The sequence below is a fragment of the Tiliqua scincoides genome, chromosome 2 (genome assembly GCF_035046505.1).
Source record: "Tiliqua scincoides isolate rTilSci1 chromosome 2, rTilSci1.hap2, whole genome shotgun sequence".
Classification (NCBI taxonomy): Eukaryota; Metazoa; Chordata; class Lepidosauria; order Squamata; family Scincidae; genus Tiliqua; species Tiliqua scincoides.
In genome coordinates this window covers 187,571,647-187,587,771 of record NC_089822.1, presented here as the reverse complement: position 1 = coordinate 187,587,771, position 16,125 = coordinate 187,571,647, and the positions used below count along the sequence as shown (strand labels likewise).

General features: G+C 38.6%; 1 protein-coding gene across 2 annotated transcripts in view; it reads right to left on the bottom strand.

The window, feature by feature from the left end:
- Window positions 1-16,125, bottom strand: part of DDX46 (DEAD-box helicase 46) — a 37,812-nt gene that overhangs the window by 9,497 nt on the left and 12,190 nt on the right. For both annotated transcript variants that reach the window (XM_066614840.1, XM_066614841.1), the window contains 15 exons: window positions 15,610-15,775; window positions 12,543-12,694; window positions 12,101-12,214; window positions 11,239-11,404; window positions 10,071-10,191; window positions 9,476-9,651; window positions 8,448-8,569; window positions 7,875-7,953; window positions 5,385-5,467; window positions 4,285-4,449; window positions 3,092-3,254; window positions 2,812-3,005; window positions 2,186-2,323; window positions 1,018-1,167; window positions 416-616 (listed from right to left, as the gene is read on the bottom strand). In XM_066614840.1, the coding sequence (XP_066470937.1) occupies window positions 416-616; window positions 1,018-1,167; window positions 2,186-2,323; window positions 2,812-3,005; window positions 3,092-3,254; window positions 4,285-4,449; window positions 5,385-5,467; window positions 7,875-7,953; window positions 8,448-8,569; window positions 9,476-9,651; window positions 10,071-10,191; window positions 11,239-11,404; window positions 12,101-12,214; window positions 12,543-12,694; window positions 15,610-15,775 (2,190 nt within the window). The remainder of the gene's footprint in view (window positions 1-415; window positions 617-1,017; window positions 1,168-2,185; window positions 2,324-2,811; window positions 3,006-3,091; window positions 3,255-4,284; window positions 4,450-5,384; window positions 5,468-7,874; window positions 7,954-8,447; window positions 8,570-9,475; window positions 9,652-10,070; window positions 10,192-11,238; window positions 11,405-12,100; window positions 12,215-12,542; window positions 12,695-15,609; window positions 15,776-16,125) is intronic.

Below are 16,125 nucleotides of genomic sequence, written 5' to 3'. Positions count from 1 at the left end.
CTCAAGTAAGAAGTATATAAATGCCACTGAAAAAGATATTTGCAAATGAAATGTTGATCAAACTCTTTTAGAAATATTAAGATATTTATTCCCCTTATACTAGGATATCCAAAAGTAATAACTTCACTCCTTGACAGGCATACTTGGTGTCACTAAGAGCAGAGATTTGTATTCCTTTTTCAGGCTTTCTGGGTGAATTAACACCTATCTGAATACAAATCAAAACATTAAGGAAGCCTTCAGGCTAACTGAGCAGAAATCACCATATGCACTATGACTGTTTTTCCCTCTTCATTGTGAGTAATGCTTGTGTCTCTCAGCATGTGCAGATAGCAAGGATTTTACTGCGCAGAACTAGAAAAATACAATACAGTGAATAAAAGTAAATAAATTCTGGTTTGTAGAGGACAATCACCTTAAACTGAAAAGAGACCAATACTTGTGCTTCGGCTCCAAGATTCTTCTGTGCGTTGATTCTCAATGCCAACCTCTTGGCAATCTCCAATTTTTCTGCATTTCCAGCTGTTGGAGCAGGAACATTAGATGTTCCGCCAGATGCTGCCATGTCCTTCACTCTTTTCTTTGAATTGAACATGCTTTCAATCTGTTCATCAATCTATCAAAAGAAGATCAATAAAATTTAAATCTTAATAGAAATACTTATCAACAGTCCAGGTATCTGACTAGGGGAAGTGGCTTCTATTTCACAGCACTACAGTATAAGTCTGTCACGAATGAAGCTGACAATCTCACTGAGTGACAGGTGGTGGAAAAAATAATCAAACAGTGAAAACACAGTTGTAAACAGTACTAGCGACTCCAATTTTAGGAGAAGAGCAAAAAGACACAAACGTCCAGAACAGTTGTATGTAGAAGAAAAAAGGATAAGTAGTCAACATTAAAAATTGCAGACATGGATATGAGAAATACCCATGAAGTCAGTCAGATGAATTGCACAATTGAAAGGTCAATTATACAGTAGTTACATATTTTTATTAGCTAAAAACAAGTACTTACATCAACTGCTGTATCTTCATCATCTGAATCTTGTAAGCCAAGTGCTGCTTTTTGTAGTTTCTTTCGCTCATTAGCCAAAGCCTCCTCTGTTTCATCAAACTTGAATCCTTTACCAGAGAATCCACTGCTCTTTTTAATTGTCTTCCCTTCCTAAAAGACAAACAGACTTGTTCAGACATCACCCCATAACAAAGCTTTTAAAGAAAGATTTGAAGAGTGTGTGTGTGTACATGCGCGCATGCATGCACATGTGTGCTTATTTGTAAAAGTTTCAAGATTTATTGTGGATACGTTCCTGTGCAACTGATGTATTTTTTGAAAAATCAAATTATATTTAAGATAGATATAAAACACTGCCAGTCAAACTCTAGGTTGCATGTGAAGAACACCAAATAAAGGCACTATTTTTTTCTTAAAATATTTTTCAACACATCTTTTATAGAAAACCTGTACCTTTACAATTTAGGACTAGGGTACTTGTGGGGTCACCTCCTCCCTTATGAGACCATTTGTCCCACATTTTCAATGTACCATTTTCAACTTACAAACTGATGCCTGGTCCACACATGTAGCAGAATGTACAGCACCATTGTAAGTGTGTGTGTGTGGGGGGAAGGGGGGATATCATTTATTAATCCCCTGTCCCATGCAAAACTTTCTGGAAGTAAAAAGCCAACTTATCAGGGAAAAGGATCCAAATCCAGTCCACACTGTGCTATGCTACGATTCTACTCATAGAGAGGTGTTTTTTTTAAATATAGGAGGGCATTCCAAAATGTGATTCCCCCCCCAAACTGCTATTTGAAGTGATACAGACTATTCAACATCCTAAGTCTCCACTACAATACTCAATCATCATTCCAATAATTCTATATTGCATCACTATTTCTCAAAGGTTTGAGGTTTTGGTTTATCACATTAAAAAAGTTATAACACAACGTTTTCCAGGGTTGTGAAAAAAGATTAGATTGCGCAAGGTGCAAAACAGGCCTTCTATGACCAGAAAACATATCCTATACGCAAAGGGGCACCTTTGGATCCAACCCTATGGTTTTAAAACTACAGCCAGCAACTGAAGTCTAAAGAACCATTTACTTCTTACACAAACATTGTTAAAATTTATGTGTGCAAGGTAAAACCAGTAACAATAGAAAAGACAGTGACTTACAGCCTTCTGTTGATCTTTGAAGTCATTCCAAAGTTTCTCTAACTCAGGAGGAACTGGAGTACCTGAGAGTTCAAAAGCTTTAATTATATCACCAGCATACCGGGCCTGATCTTCAGTAATGAATGTATATGCATATCCCTGTTAAAAGATTATGGAATATCTGTATTAATGTGAAAGCTTCTTGAACTCTAAATAATTATATTTTTCTATATATTATAATGGATCCTAAGAAAATAGTATATTAGCCATTACTTGATAAAATTAATTAAGGCTGTGCTTTCACACAAGAAGAACAGTCAGCAAATGAGACCAGTTATACTTCAGGAAAGGGTGTCAATCTCTGTAAATTTCAGTGAAATAGTTTGACTTTTTAAGACAGGTAAAATACATGCTGCACAAATATGAAGCATGAAATCTTAACGAAGCATTCATAAAACACCAGCTTTGATCTTAAGTGGTAAACTTTCTGATACCCATTTGCTTCAATGAGAATACAGTTTCTCCAGGTTTCTAAAGAAAAACAAAGGACATTCTATAAACATTCCCATTTCCAAACATAAAACATCTTAAAGTACAATTATAATAAGCACAATATTGAATAATTTTTTTAAAAACTGTTTACATACTTTATTGCCTGCTCGTCCAGTTCTGCCTGCCCTATGCACATAATCTTCATAATGATTGGGACAGCTGTAGTTGACTACAAGCATAAGATGTTTTACATCAAGGCCTCGAGCTGCTACAGATGTGGCCACAAGAAGTTTGCATACTCCACTCTTAAAATCATTGATTATGCTGTCTCTATCATACTGGTCAATACCTGTAGAGGATAATACACAAGGTAACTGAAGTACACCAGGCACTATATCTTTATTAAAAAAACTAAGCTTGAAGAAGATACTCTACCTCCATGAAGTGATAAGCAGGGATAAGAAGCTCTCATCAAGTCTTTCAGTAATCCATCAGCATGTTCTTGTTTATCAACAAAGATAATGACAGCTCCTTTTTCCTGATAGTGTCCCAGCAGTTCAAGCAGCTTCAAGAACTTGTTCTCTTCCTCTATCACAATCTGTAACACATTTCATGGGGACAACATCTCATACCAAATCACTTTAACTGGTTCCCAGGTAGAATGACTGTAAAATCAATAACCTGTGTGATTCAAGCATTTTAGCATACATTTCTCTACCATTCTAATACTATCAACCTTGTTTTCAAAAATTTCCTACCTAATGAGAAGTATAACAATGAATCATGCACCTCTCCTTGGCTGAAATTCAAAGCTTAGGCTCCTGCAGGATGTCTTGTGAAAACTTAATGGAAGTTCTCTTCCATAAGAGCCCTGCTGGATCAGGCCAAAGGCCTACTTAGTCCAGCTTCCTATATCTACAGTGGTCCACCAGATGCTTCAGAGAGCACACAAGACAATGATACCTGCATCCTGTTGCCACTCCCTTGCATCTGGCATTAAGAGCTGGACTTGCTTGTGGAATTGCTGATCCCTGCCAAACACATCACATCACAAACTGCTTTTGAAACTCCTCACAGTTCCAGAAGCAGGTTGTCATGCAGCCGAGGATGCAACTACTCAAGAAAAACAAATCTAAAATCCCATCACAGACTTGCATAAGTAGAAATGGGCAAACATCTCCATGTTCACCTCAAAACCAGTTGGACTTTTGGCAAGCTATCCAGATGAATAATCAGAAAAGCTTGAAGGCTTTTGCAAAACTCTAAACAATAGGTTACAAAAAACCTGATTCATTCCCCTTTCACTTCCAAGCCCCTCTTCTGGGGGGGGGGGGATCACAACAGCCCTAAAGAGAATGAGTTTCATAGTATTTGGATCTTGGTCTTTAGTTTCAGGGCTTTTGAATAGCACACATGATGCCACTTAGAGAGCCATCATCCAATTCATCTTCTGTTCGAAGTCCGGTAAGGCAAGGGTAAACACAATCATCATTTGCTACTTCTTAAAGTTAAATTAACTCCAGAGCTCTATTTCTGAAAATTTTCCAGATACTTAATTGTACCTATAACACATCCTTAGAAGCATTTTGTCATGAGTTCAACAGATACAAAAGATTTCTGCAACTTACCACATTCTGTTCCACATCAGAACAAACTACACTCCTGCCACCAACTTGGACTTCTACTGGCTTACTAAGTATTCGACGAGCTAAAGCCTCCATTGCTCTAGGGAAGGTGGCAGAGAACATAACAGTCTGGCGATCAGGTCTCACATTGTCTATAATGCGCATTACCTATTGGAAAAATAACTGGGGTGAACATTAAATATTCTTCAAATCAAATTATTTGCATCTAAACACACACACAACATGGTATTGGCAACCTTCAGTCTCGAAAGACTATGGTATCGCACTCTGAAAGGTGGTTCTGGCACAGCGTCTAGTGTGGCTGAAAAGGCCAATCCGGGAGTGACAATCCCTTCCACACCGGGAGCAAGTGCAGTCTGTCCCTGGTCTGTCTCCATGGCTATGAGCCTTCCTTCTTTGCCTCTTTGCCTCAGTCTGTTGGCAAAGTGTCTCTTCAAACTGGGAGAGGCCATGCAGTTCTCACTATGCTAAGCCAGGCTTATGGACCTTCGTGCTCCTGCTCCCTTGACGCCTGTGTCACCCATATCACAAGTTAACCTCTTCAGATCTCAACTATATGTTGGTCATTGGAAACGTAGCAAAAATTAATGGGATATAAGGTGAGATATGAATACACAATGAAATGTTGCTAGCTAATTCCAATCACTAGCATTGTCTAAACTGCCAACGGTTGGTTTCATTACTAAATGAAGGGTCCTCTATTAGGCATTCCAGCACCTGGTAAAGCACTTTGAAATAGCTTTTCATTTAGTGACCAAGTCGCTTAACAATGGGGTTTGTTCAACCCCACTCTTAAGTGACACATACCGCTAGCAACCTTTGCTCACCGACAAGCGGCTTCCAAGGGTGGCAAACAGAAGTCAGTTTCATCTGCTACTTTCAATATCCCCAGATACTTGGTTGAACACAATCTCATAATTCTACTGGCAAACTGTTTCAGTAGAAGCCATATATGAAAGGAGTATCTTCTGCTGTGCATCCAACAGCCATAGGGCAGAACTAGTTAGATGCAAGTTTTATTCACAATCTCTTCTCAGCCATAAGCATAAATATTGTCACAGTTTACTATATCCCATTCTCACCTGAGGTTCAAAACCCATGTCAAACATTCTGTCAGCTTCATCAAGGACAACATACGTCACTCTCCGAAGATTTGTTACCCGACCTGTGGAAAGGAGAGAAAAAAACAAAGAGGAACAAGAGTGAATCTAAAGCAATTTTTTTCCTCAACAGCAAATACAGTATAAATAAAACGGAATATATTCTGACTAATTTCTAAACAAGCCATTTAAACTGTACTTATTTTAGAAAAGCAATTCACTAAATGCCTTATCTCGTTTTCCTGTGACACACATTTTGGCAATTGTTTACTGGTGCATAAGACCCACTATTTGGTCAAATTCTTCTCTTGCATACCAATTTAGGGTCAGAAGAACCTGTAAAATTCAGAAAACAGCCCTCACCAAAACACATCATAAAACTAAGACTGAGGTGAAGCAACGAGCCACATCAGCCATTATCTGTGAGCGCCACCTAGGAAAAAACATATTAGAGATTACAGCGCATGTGTGGAAGGCAAAATTCAAGTGCTAACTGAAGAAGCCTTAGAAAAATCTGCACTTCAATTATAATCTGAAACGTTTATGATGAAAGACTAACCACACTGAAAGCAATAAGAATTTTATTACTGATTTAATCAGATGCAGAATTTCTCCCACATATTTGTAGATAAGGCCAAAAAAATTCTAAATAGCGGCTCAAGAGAAGTATGAGCAGGTTTTTCCACAACTATGCACATAGGTTATTATTAACTCAATTAGTCTAAAAACCAACAGTCGACCTAGTGACAATTGCATACGTGCATATATAAGTCATTTGCTTGAGTAATGGACTTAGTTCAAAATGATGCATATAAGGATTTTGATTTTCAAAATAAGCGTGGTTATCTTTAAAGATGCCACCACAGATAAACAGTGTGGAGAAAAGTGACAGTTCTACACTGTGGCATGGATTCAATGATCCCTTGGTGCCAGCAGAAAGCACTTTCACACACCAGCATGTGTGTGAGAGAGGCATAGTGTGAACCCCCACCCCAGTTGCAGCCCTTCACGCCAACCCCCAAAGGCTCTTCCAGAAGGTCAAAGAGCAGGGTGCAATGTAGCATAGCCGGTTGCAGCTGGTAAGGGGAGCGAGTGAATCAGTGAATTATATGTACCTGCATGCATAGGTACAGAGATGTGCTTTCTAGTATTTGGAGCGAGTACTGAACCCCAAGAACCAGAGATGTATTATGAAAACCTAATAGCTTCAAATAGAGCTTAAGGGATCTTTTCAGATGCTTGTGTTGATGCTTTTATCAAATTCATGAAGAAGTTACAAATGAAAACAAGCTCTCCTCAAATTCTTCTAAATCCAAAGATAGGTTAATCTTTACAGAAAGGGCAGGGACACACTGTAGCCTAAGAAAGCAGGGAAATTAGATTCCACTGCAGCACAGACAAGGAGATAAACCCCCACTACAGCCCTCATTCCAGGGGATGATCCAATTCTGCATTGACAAAGCAATCTGGCTTATTTAGCATATCACTTCCATCCCCACATAGTGAATATGCAGGAACTTGAATGTCACCCCTGTTACTCATGGCTGGAAGAGCCACTGCTTCCATTGAGCTAGCATCTACCACACTGAAGTAGCTTTTCTACATAGTTCTTCAAGCAAAGGGATATCTCTTCTAAAAGTCCGAGAAAATGCTGGTTTAATCCAGTCTTTACAGTTTCAAAGGGGATTACAATATAATTTTTCTTCTTCAGATCTAAGTGCCCATGTAGCATGCTAATATCCTAAACATTTAAACCTGGCCATATTCTCATTATTTATTTAGCTCTTAAAGTGCACATTACTTGGGAACAGCATGGCTGTACCTACCTTTGATGGCTTAGTCTTGGAAGCCCAGCTCTAAAATTCTTGAAGGGACTTTTTCCACAGAAGTCAAATGTCAACAGTTTAGTAGAGGTTTTGAAGTACAATATTTAAACAAATTATCAAACATTGTCTGACAAGCATGCAATAATACAGTCAAAAGCATTTTAAAGCTGCAATATCTCTGTTTAGTTTATTCATTTGTAGTAAGCAATGAGACTGAGCTGCATGTAGGAAACTTCAGGTGTTTAATGAAAAATACTTTGTTTACTTCAGTTTAGAAATGTAAAGACAGATTTCTTTAGACAAGAAGTGAATTATGTTGCATTAGTGTCTACAAACACAAGACAAGCGGCATAACTTCAAAATTGGCTTACTTAGGAAAAGTATTTTTCTATCTCTTATTTTGAAGTTAAGTCAAATTTAAAATACATGTCTTTCTTCTTAGAAACTTTTCAAAGGATGGTTCATTCCTGTCACTCAAATATTGTTCCACATAAAGATACTAAAGAGCCATTTTTATGACTGCACACACCAAATCAGATATCACAGCTTCAACCGATACACACACTCTAGAAGTATGTTCACAGAAAAACAGCTCAATTTAATAACCACACAAAAATTCTTAGCGATTTAAAAAGTCTCTTCTTACCATTATTAGCTGCTAACATGTCAATCATACGGCCGGGTGTGCAAACGATGATTTCAGCACCTCTTTTCAGTTCAGCAATCTAATAATAAAATGACCAAAAGAAGTTATTGAAAATGTTTATCACTTAACTAATAGCACTTAATGTATTCTAATCATGAATGATTATTTTAGGACAAAGCACCATTACTTTTGTAAACAGTTCCTTAACTAATTCCATTTGGGGAGTAACATTTTCCTAAAATGTGACTTGGCTCAGTTCTCTGAGTTATCAAAGTATTCTGCAGATATTTGCTAATGCATACATTAGAGAATCAAGCCAGAAACTTGTTTAAAAGAATGAACCCCAGATTTTCAGATCAGTATTTGAAATTCCACTCTAAATTTTGCAAGAACTCATTCTCCTCACCCCCTCAAAGGAGAAAATATGCTTACAACCACAGCCTAAATTTAAAATGAAATTAAAGAAAAGCTGTAATAACTGAAACCTACAAAAAGAAAAGAGTCTAACCAAATTCTGTTCTCATGGCAACAAGCCAAGTTACTATGAAAATGACAGGGAATTTTCATACGTACCTGTTCACTTATTCCTGTTCCTCCATATACACACACAACTCTAAGCCCAAGTGTCTTTGAGAACTTCTTACACTCCTTTGTAATCTGTAAAGCCAGCTCTCGAGTAGGAGTCATGATGACAGCTGTAAAGAACACAGATCAGGAAGGAAATAAACATTCAGATCCTAACATACTCAGAAGAATCACACCAATTTCAGTACAACTTGCTTTGGGGAAAATATGTTTAGGACTGTAAACAAAAAGGGTAAGACCCCCGCTACAAAGAAGGAAATAAGCTGTCTTTTTGCAGCTATACCTTCTGAAGCAATGCACTCTGCTTGCCCCTTCTTTCCTACTAATCAGACCATGAAGGCAAAACTGCTACAGTAGTTTGGATTTGGTAGATCCTGTATGTTGCACAGTCAAACAAGATGTTATATCATCATAATCATCATATGTTACCAAGTAGTTCTATTATGATTTCCACAAAGTCTAATTAAGCATGTTTGTCAATTACAGGACATATAATTGGCAAAAAATTAGGTGAGTGAAAGCATTTCAACTTTAGTTTGTAGGGGAAAATGGTATGAGCAGTCTTTCTTTTCAGTCACTGCCCATATTTTAAATCTGAAATGTGCAATAAGTACCTAAAACGAAGTCATAAGAATATAATTCCCTCTGTCTGGAACTGAGCTGTGTTGGGAAAAATAAGGATGTATTCCAGATTCTAAAGGTTATTTTTACCTCACATGCTACTGAAAATCATTAGAAAACACTATGATCAACACCAAATTCTACTCTCTCCCTCTTTACACTCCAATTTCTGGTTCTTATGCATAAAATTTAGCTCTTTACAGTAGTTTAGCTCTTTACCTCTTCTGATAAGGATAAAACAAGCATCAAATTTACTATTAAAACACTACAAGTGTAACAGGAAGGTATTTCCTATCATAGTTTATTTCCAGTTCAAACTAGATTCACTCAAAATAAACCTGCAAACTGAAACATCACAGCAGTTAAAGAACTGCACTAATCATATCCATCCATACCTATTGGTCCTTCCCCTTCTTCTAAAGGTCTCTGATCCATGATGTGTCTGTACATGGGCAACAGAAAAGCAATGGTCTTTCCACTTCCTGTTTTAGCAATGCCAATTAGATCACGCCCACTCATAATAGCTGGTATAGCTTGAGCTTGGATAGGGGTGGGCTTTTCATAGCCATGCCTTAAAAGAGACAAAAACAAGGTGTTTTAAAAACATGCACAATCTGAGGTTGATAAAGTTAACTTTAAGTGCAATTTTTAAAAAAGCATGCGTGTTTGTTCCTATAATCCTCTTGTACATATATCCACACAATAGTTGCATGCTGCAAATTTAATAAATCAGTAACCAAGGACCATGTCCAGAAGACTTCTTAGCCCAATCCTATCCAACTTCAGCGCCAATGCAGCCATGCCAACAGGGCACACACTGCATTATGTGGTGACAGGGCAGTCATGGAGGCCTCCTCATAAGGTAATGTCTGTTCCCCTACCTTGGGACTGCACTGCAACTGCATCGGCACTGAAACGTTGGATAGGATTGGAGCCTTAGACACCTTGAGGCATGCTAACTACATACATATTTTTGTATTGCTCACTTACTTTTTCAGGGAATTCAGAATTTTCATGGAGATTCCACATTGCACCCAGGTTTTGATTGGCTTGGGACATCCTTTGCCCTTGACTGTAATTCCTTCCATTTCCAGCCTATATGCATTCACCTCTGCAAAACACAACTTGACTTATAACCATTGTTCTCCATACTGGACAACATTCCCTTATAACAGGCTCTAATTAGATAGGAAGTTATTGACTTTTGTAGCAATATATTTTTAGGACAGTATATTAAGTTTTCCAACAAGCTTTCTGCATTAATTATGACTGCATAAAATTTAGTTATGGATTATCATAGATCACTTCTATCAATGACCTCTCTTTCTTCGAATTTCAAATGTTTCCTAGTCTAATCCATGAGCATTAAAAATAAAGTTCCAAAACTACAGTTTTCAGCTTTCCTGACTGGTTTACCACAGAAGGTATTTTGATACAATGGAGACCCACATTTTCACAAAGAAATATTACATGGGACTAGCAAAAATGGAGAAGAGCAAACAAACACCTTTGAGCAACGAAACCTTTGCCATACTGCTGCTCCTCTAGCACTGAAAGTATAGGCATTTGTGGAGGCTTGTGGCTACTCTTGGATAGAAAAGGAGAGTGAAAAGAACCTATTTGGGGCTTCTTTAAAAAAGGAGGTTGTGTGTAAGGAAGAGCCATTATTGCTCCAAAACTGGAAAAGGGGGTGAAAGCTTGTTTAACCTAGGAAGGAAGAATGGACCTAAGATGGCTCAATGACATTCTGTCTTTGTTCTACTCTGTGGAGTACCTACAAGTTCAGATTCTTGCCCACACACCCAAGGAGACAATCTTAAAAATGAGCAGAAGAGCCTGCTGAAATCTTGAGGCCAAAGGATTTCCGGTATCTGAGAGGCAGGGATTAATTCTTCTGCATAGTCCTTTATCCCCTTCTAACATGAGCAGTACCTGAAAGTCAAAATCCTAAGCACTATATAGGGAATATCTACAGATACACAGAGGCTTCTCAGACACACACCCTTTCAACTGTGGCCCTCATCACTACAAATGGTGCTCCTAAAAATCAGCAGAATTTCTTCCAATAAAATATAAAGCACTATAAGTGAAAGAGGCCATTTCATGAAGACTTTGTATTAACAAATTATATCAAGATTTACTTTACTGATTCATTTACCTTCTTGATTCATTTTAGCTAGCTCTGGAACTTCAACATAGAAGTTTTTTCGGTAAGATTCATATTCAATCTTCCCATGATCCACAGGTTCTAACAATTTCCTATGTTTGGTCTGATAGCCTGTCAGAGCAGTCTGGAGGTCAACTTCCTCTTCTTCAGAAGAATACTGATGAATTATAAGAAATGAAGAAAACAGGAAAGATAATCTGCTTTCTGCATAATGCACTGATTGAGCCTTGCCACTTGCAAAAGCAAGGCTAGACACGATCATCATTTAATCCTCCTTTTTCTCAAGATTATACATTTCCTGACATCACTGCTCCAGTGTGTTGTCTTTCCCTTTTTCATCACCAATGCAATTACATCCCCCCCCTGCATTTTCCATAAAATAGAAGTTATTCAAAGTGCATTCTAACAAGCATGTAATTTAGGCTGTGAATCTTTTGTAAAATGTAGTCGCCTGAACATTTCAGCTTTTATTCTCAATATAGGAAACATGAGAAAGGCTGCCATTTATAAGGAAGAAGGGCACTTGTGGCCTTTACATCATCTCTCATAGCTACAGTACCAGGCACCACTAAATATGCTTGTAGTCCATTATGATCTCCAGCACATCACCTTCCCTTTTTTGTCAGAATATTCCATATTCTCTGAAAATACAACTCTTATGAAATATATTATGCAATACAGACAAAATACACTTAAACTGCATTATTCGAAAGGCAAAATTTTTGTTTTCCTTAGTGCAGAGCAGTATATAACACAGACATGAATATACTCTACCCTCGGTGTTTTCAGAAATACCTCCTTAGAGAGTGAGACTTCATTTTGCAAAAGAAACAATTCAACACACTGAAGTTACCTCCATTGCATCTTGGTCATTCACCATAAGTTCTCCTTTTTTCTTTTCTGTCTCTGGAGATGCTTTCTTCGTTTTCACCACAGTTACTACTTTAGTAACTGTTGGTCCAGATTTCTTTAAAAAGAAAAGATCATAACAATTACAAATTTTGAAGACCTTGGAAGCATGCTACCCAAAACTAAACTAGCAATATAAGCCAACCTTCTACACAATTCTAATATCATACTAGGTCTGAACTCATGTCTTTCAGATTTAAAGCCCCAAAGTCTATTTTTGATCAGATTTTATTACTAGTAAATGTTTTTCTAACCTTGCTTTATATACTGTTGCCAAAGGCAACAGATGTATAAATTCTGCAACCTAAAAAAGTCTGAACAGTGATACAAAAACATACATATCATTCATTCATTCATTCCACCTTTATTGGCATAAACATACATACCTTTTCACTTCCACCTCCACCTTTCACACTCCTCATATTAAATTTCTTGACCTCTTCTTTGACTTCTTCCATATATGCATCAAGTGGATCAAGTTCTTCATCTTCAATCTCATTACCTTCTTTTTCCCCTTCTGCAGTTTCCTCATCATCATCTAATACAAAGAGAGGTTTACAATACTGTTAAAAATCATTCTGAAATACAAACAACTGTGTAGAAACAAACAATATGCTTATTAAAATGTTGCTACAGGTTAAAAAACTTGAAAAATATAATAGATATTTCTGTATAAAGACAGACCTGCACAACATGATTAACTGAATTTGGAACATCTCATATTAAAAGTTTAAATGGCCATCCTATGCTTTATGGTGGTAATCTGTTCTGGAGTCATAAGAACATAAGAACAGCCCCACTGGATCAGGCCATAGGCCCATCTAGTCCAGCTTCCTGTATCTCACAGCGGCCCACCAAATGCCCCAGGGAGCACACCAGATAACAAGAGACCTCATCCTGGTGCCTTCCCTTGCATCTGGCTTTCTGACATAATCCATTTCTAAAATCAGGAGGTTGCGCATACACATCATGGCTTGTACCCCGTAATGGACTTTTCCTCCAGAAACTTGTCCAATCCCCTTTTAAAGGAGTCTAGGCTAGACGCCAGCACCACATCCTGTGGCAAGGAGTTCCACAGACCGACCACACGCTGAGTAAAGGAATATTTTCTTTTGTCCGCCCTAACCCGCCCAACACTGAATTTTAGTGGATGTCCCCTGGTTCTGGTATTATGTGAGAGTGTAAAGAGCATCTCCGTATCCACTCTGTCCATCCCCTGCATAATTTTGTATGTCTCAATCATGTCCTCCCTCAGGCGCCGCTTTTCTAGGCTGAAGAGGCCCAAACGCCGTTGCCTTTCCTCATAAGGAAAGTGCCCCAGCCCCATAATCATCTTAGTCGCTCTCTTTTGCACCTTTTCCATTTCCACTATGTCTTTTTTGAGATGCGGCGACCAGAACTCCATGATACTCCAGGATGTGGCCTCACCATCGATTTGTACAACGGCATTATAATACTAGCCGTTTTGTTCTCAATACCCTTCCTAATGATCCCAAGCATAGAATTGGCCTTCTTCACTGCCGCCGCACATTGGGTCGACACTTTCATCGACCTGTCCACCACCACCCCAAGATCTCTCTCCTGATCTGTCACAGACAGCTCAGAACCCATCAGCCTATATCTAAAGTTTTGATTTTTTGCCCCAATGTGCAAAAATTGTATTGTGCAAAATTGTAATGTGCAAAATGTGCAATGTGTGCAAAATTGTACAAATGTGCAAAAATGTGCAAAAATTGTAAAAGTCAGCACTGTATTATGAAAATACTTCTAATGTGCAACCAGTAACGTCTATTTTCTGGGTAATTTGTTCCAACACTGCAGAAATGCAACTTTGTGTCACAGAAAGCACAGCCCAATCCTGAGCTGTGTGGGGCTGTGGTGGCGTCAAATGACTGCCACCACATCCTGCACACTTTGGGCAGCCACCAGTGGCTCCTCAGGAAAAGGGAACTTTCGTCCCCTTACCCTGGGTAAACTGAGTAGCGCCGCAATGGGGCTACTCGATTCATTGCCAGCCAAAAGGTCGCCAAAAGGTTGGCAGTGACTCGAGTGCCACCATATCGGGCAGTGAGCCTGAAGCGGAGGCTTTGGATCAGGTGGAGCAACACTCCACCTCCCTCCCCACAGCACACCCCGTAACACCTCCTCCCTGCCCTCTGCTCACCTCGCCCCTCCCCAGAACGCCTCCTCCCTGCTCCCCCCCCCAATTTCCCACTCTAAAGGGTAACTTAAAATGTGCCTGCTGTGCTCTTTAAGGACCATGGCTATCAGTTTACATAATGCTGTAATTATAAAACACAAATTACAAGGCTGTGTCCTTCCCTCCTTACTTTCAGCCATGATAAAAACACTGCTAGTGGTTGGGAATGCTTGTATTCACATTGCCGATTGGCTTATCTGAAGTCCTGTTAGTGGCAATCATGAGCCCATTGTAAAGTGAATAACTGTATAGTGAACCTTGTTTTATTATGGAGAGCCCATTGAAAAGCGATTTGATTGTAAAGGAAATCCACTGTAAAGTTAAGGTCCAGTGAATTTATACTGTGCACCTTGCTTGAAAACTACTGCAGAACACATTCTGGGCAATTATTTAAATCTATAATTTTAAGATTAAATGTTTAAATAGTTTCACTAAAAACAAGTTAATCTTGGTGCTCTCTCCACTCCCTTCACCCACTTCTAAAGTTAAAAAAAAAAAGTTAAACTCACATTACCAGAGCAAGCTGCTAGAAGCAGTGGCTAAACCACCAACTGCATCCATCTCAGTTCACCTCACATTTTCAAGGTGAGGTGAAAATCACCTTGCCCTAAGTTTTAAATACCATTTTCTGAAAAGTTTTGTCTGAAACATTTCTGAAAACCAACCGTTTTGTCTATCAAATTCTCTATTTTATTGCTATTTTGCTGTACAAATGGAAATTCAAAAGTCTTTAAATGTTCTAATTAGGAATTCCTGATTTATCCTCCTTGAACCTTTATAACCCTGAATTTGGTGAAGGCATATTCCAGCAACAGAATTATTACCCGGTTCAGAAAACTGAATACACCACAGGTTTTCGAAAGACAAAGGGGTGCCAAAAGTGTGCCTTCCTCACCTCACTCATGAAGGAATCCTGGCTTGTTAAAATGCAGCTCAACGTGTTGTCTCAAGCTAAACACTGTTTAACAAGTCAAGATTCCTGTCTAGTTCTGTGCCCTAATTAAGCAGAAAGAAAAAGGGGGAGTGTGACACTCTTTTGGCTTGCATTCTTGATCAAACAAACCATGGATTATTTGAACCAGAGTGATACTGAAGAGGTCCCTAGAGCAAAATTGATCCTCTTCTCAGCTCCTTTCCAGATCACCGTTATCCTGTGGAACCTGATCTCCCACATCTGCACAGAGCCATGTTCAACAGTAATGTTAAGCCTGTTTCCCTCCCCTCACCACGTGAGTTATGTAAAAAAGTGATACCATCATCATCTTCTAAGCTCCATTTCTTCCCCTGCTTCATCTCCTCAATTTCCTTCTTCAGTTCTCCTATATTTTCCATAGCTTTCTTGCGCTGTTCTTCTCTCCATTTCTCCACTCTCTCTTTTCGTTTTCTCATTTCTTCTTCTAATTTGTTCTGATCAAAGTTCTATGAGAGAGAAAAAGCAATCAAACGATGTTACTAATCACTGAAAATTTAAATAAAATTGTAGCCGCCACTAAAGCCAACAGAAGAAAATGGAAACCTGACTTCTGTCATGAAAGCATGACTATCCCAAGACAATTATCAGTTTCCTCCAACATCACACCATTTTGAGAAACTGAACTTTACATAACCTGGAAGCTGAAGTATGGTCACAAGGTGCTACAAATTCTTGATCACAGACATACATAGGCATACATACACAAACTGCATTATAAATGAGTTGTGCTGTACCGGGAATACTGTTAGTAAGAGTAATCTGTTAATTACTCTGTTGCTTCGTTATAGTTTGCCTA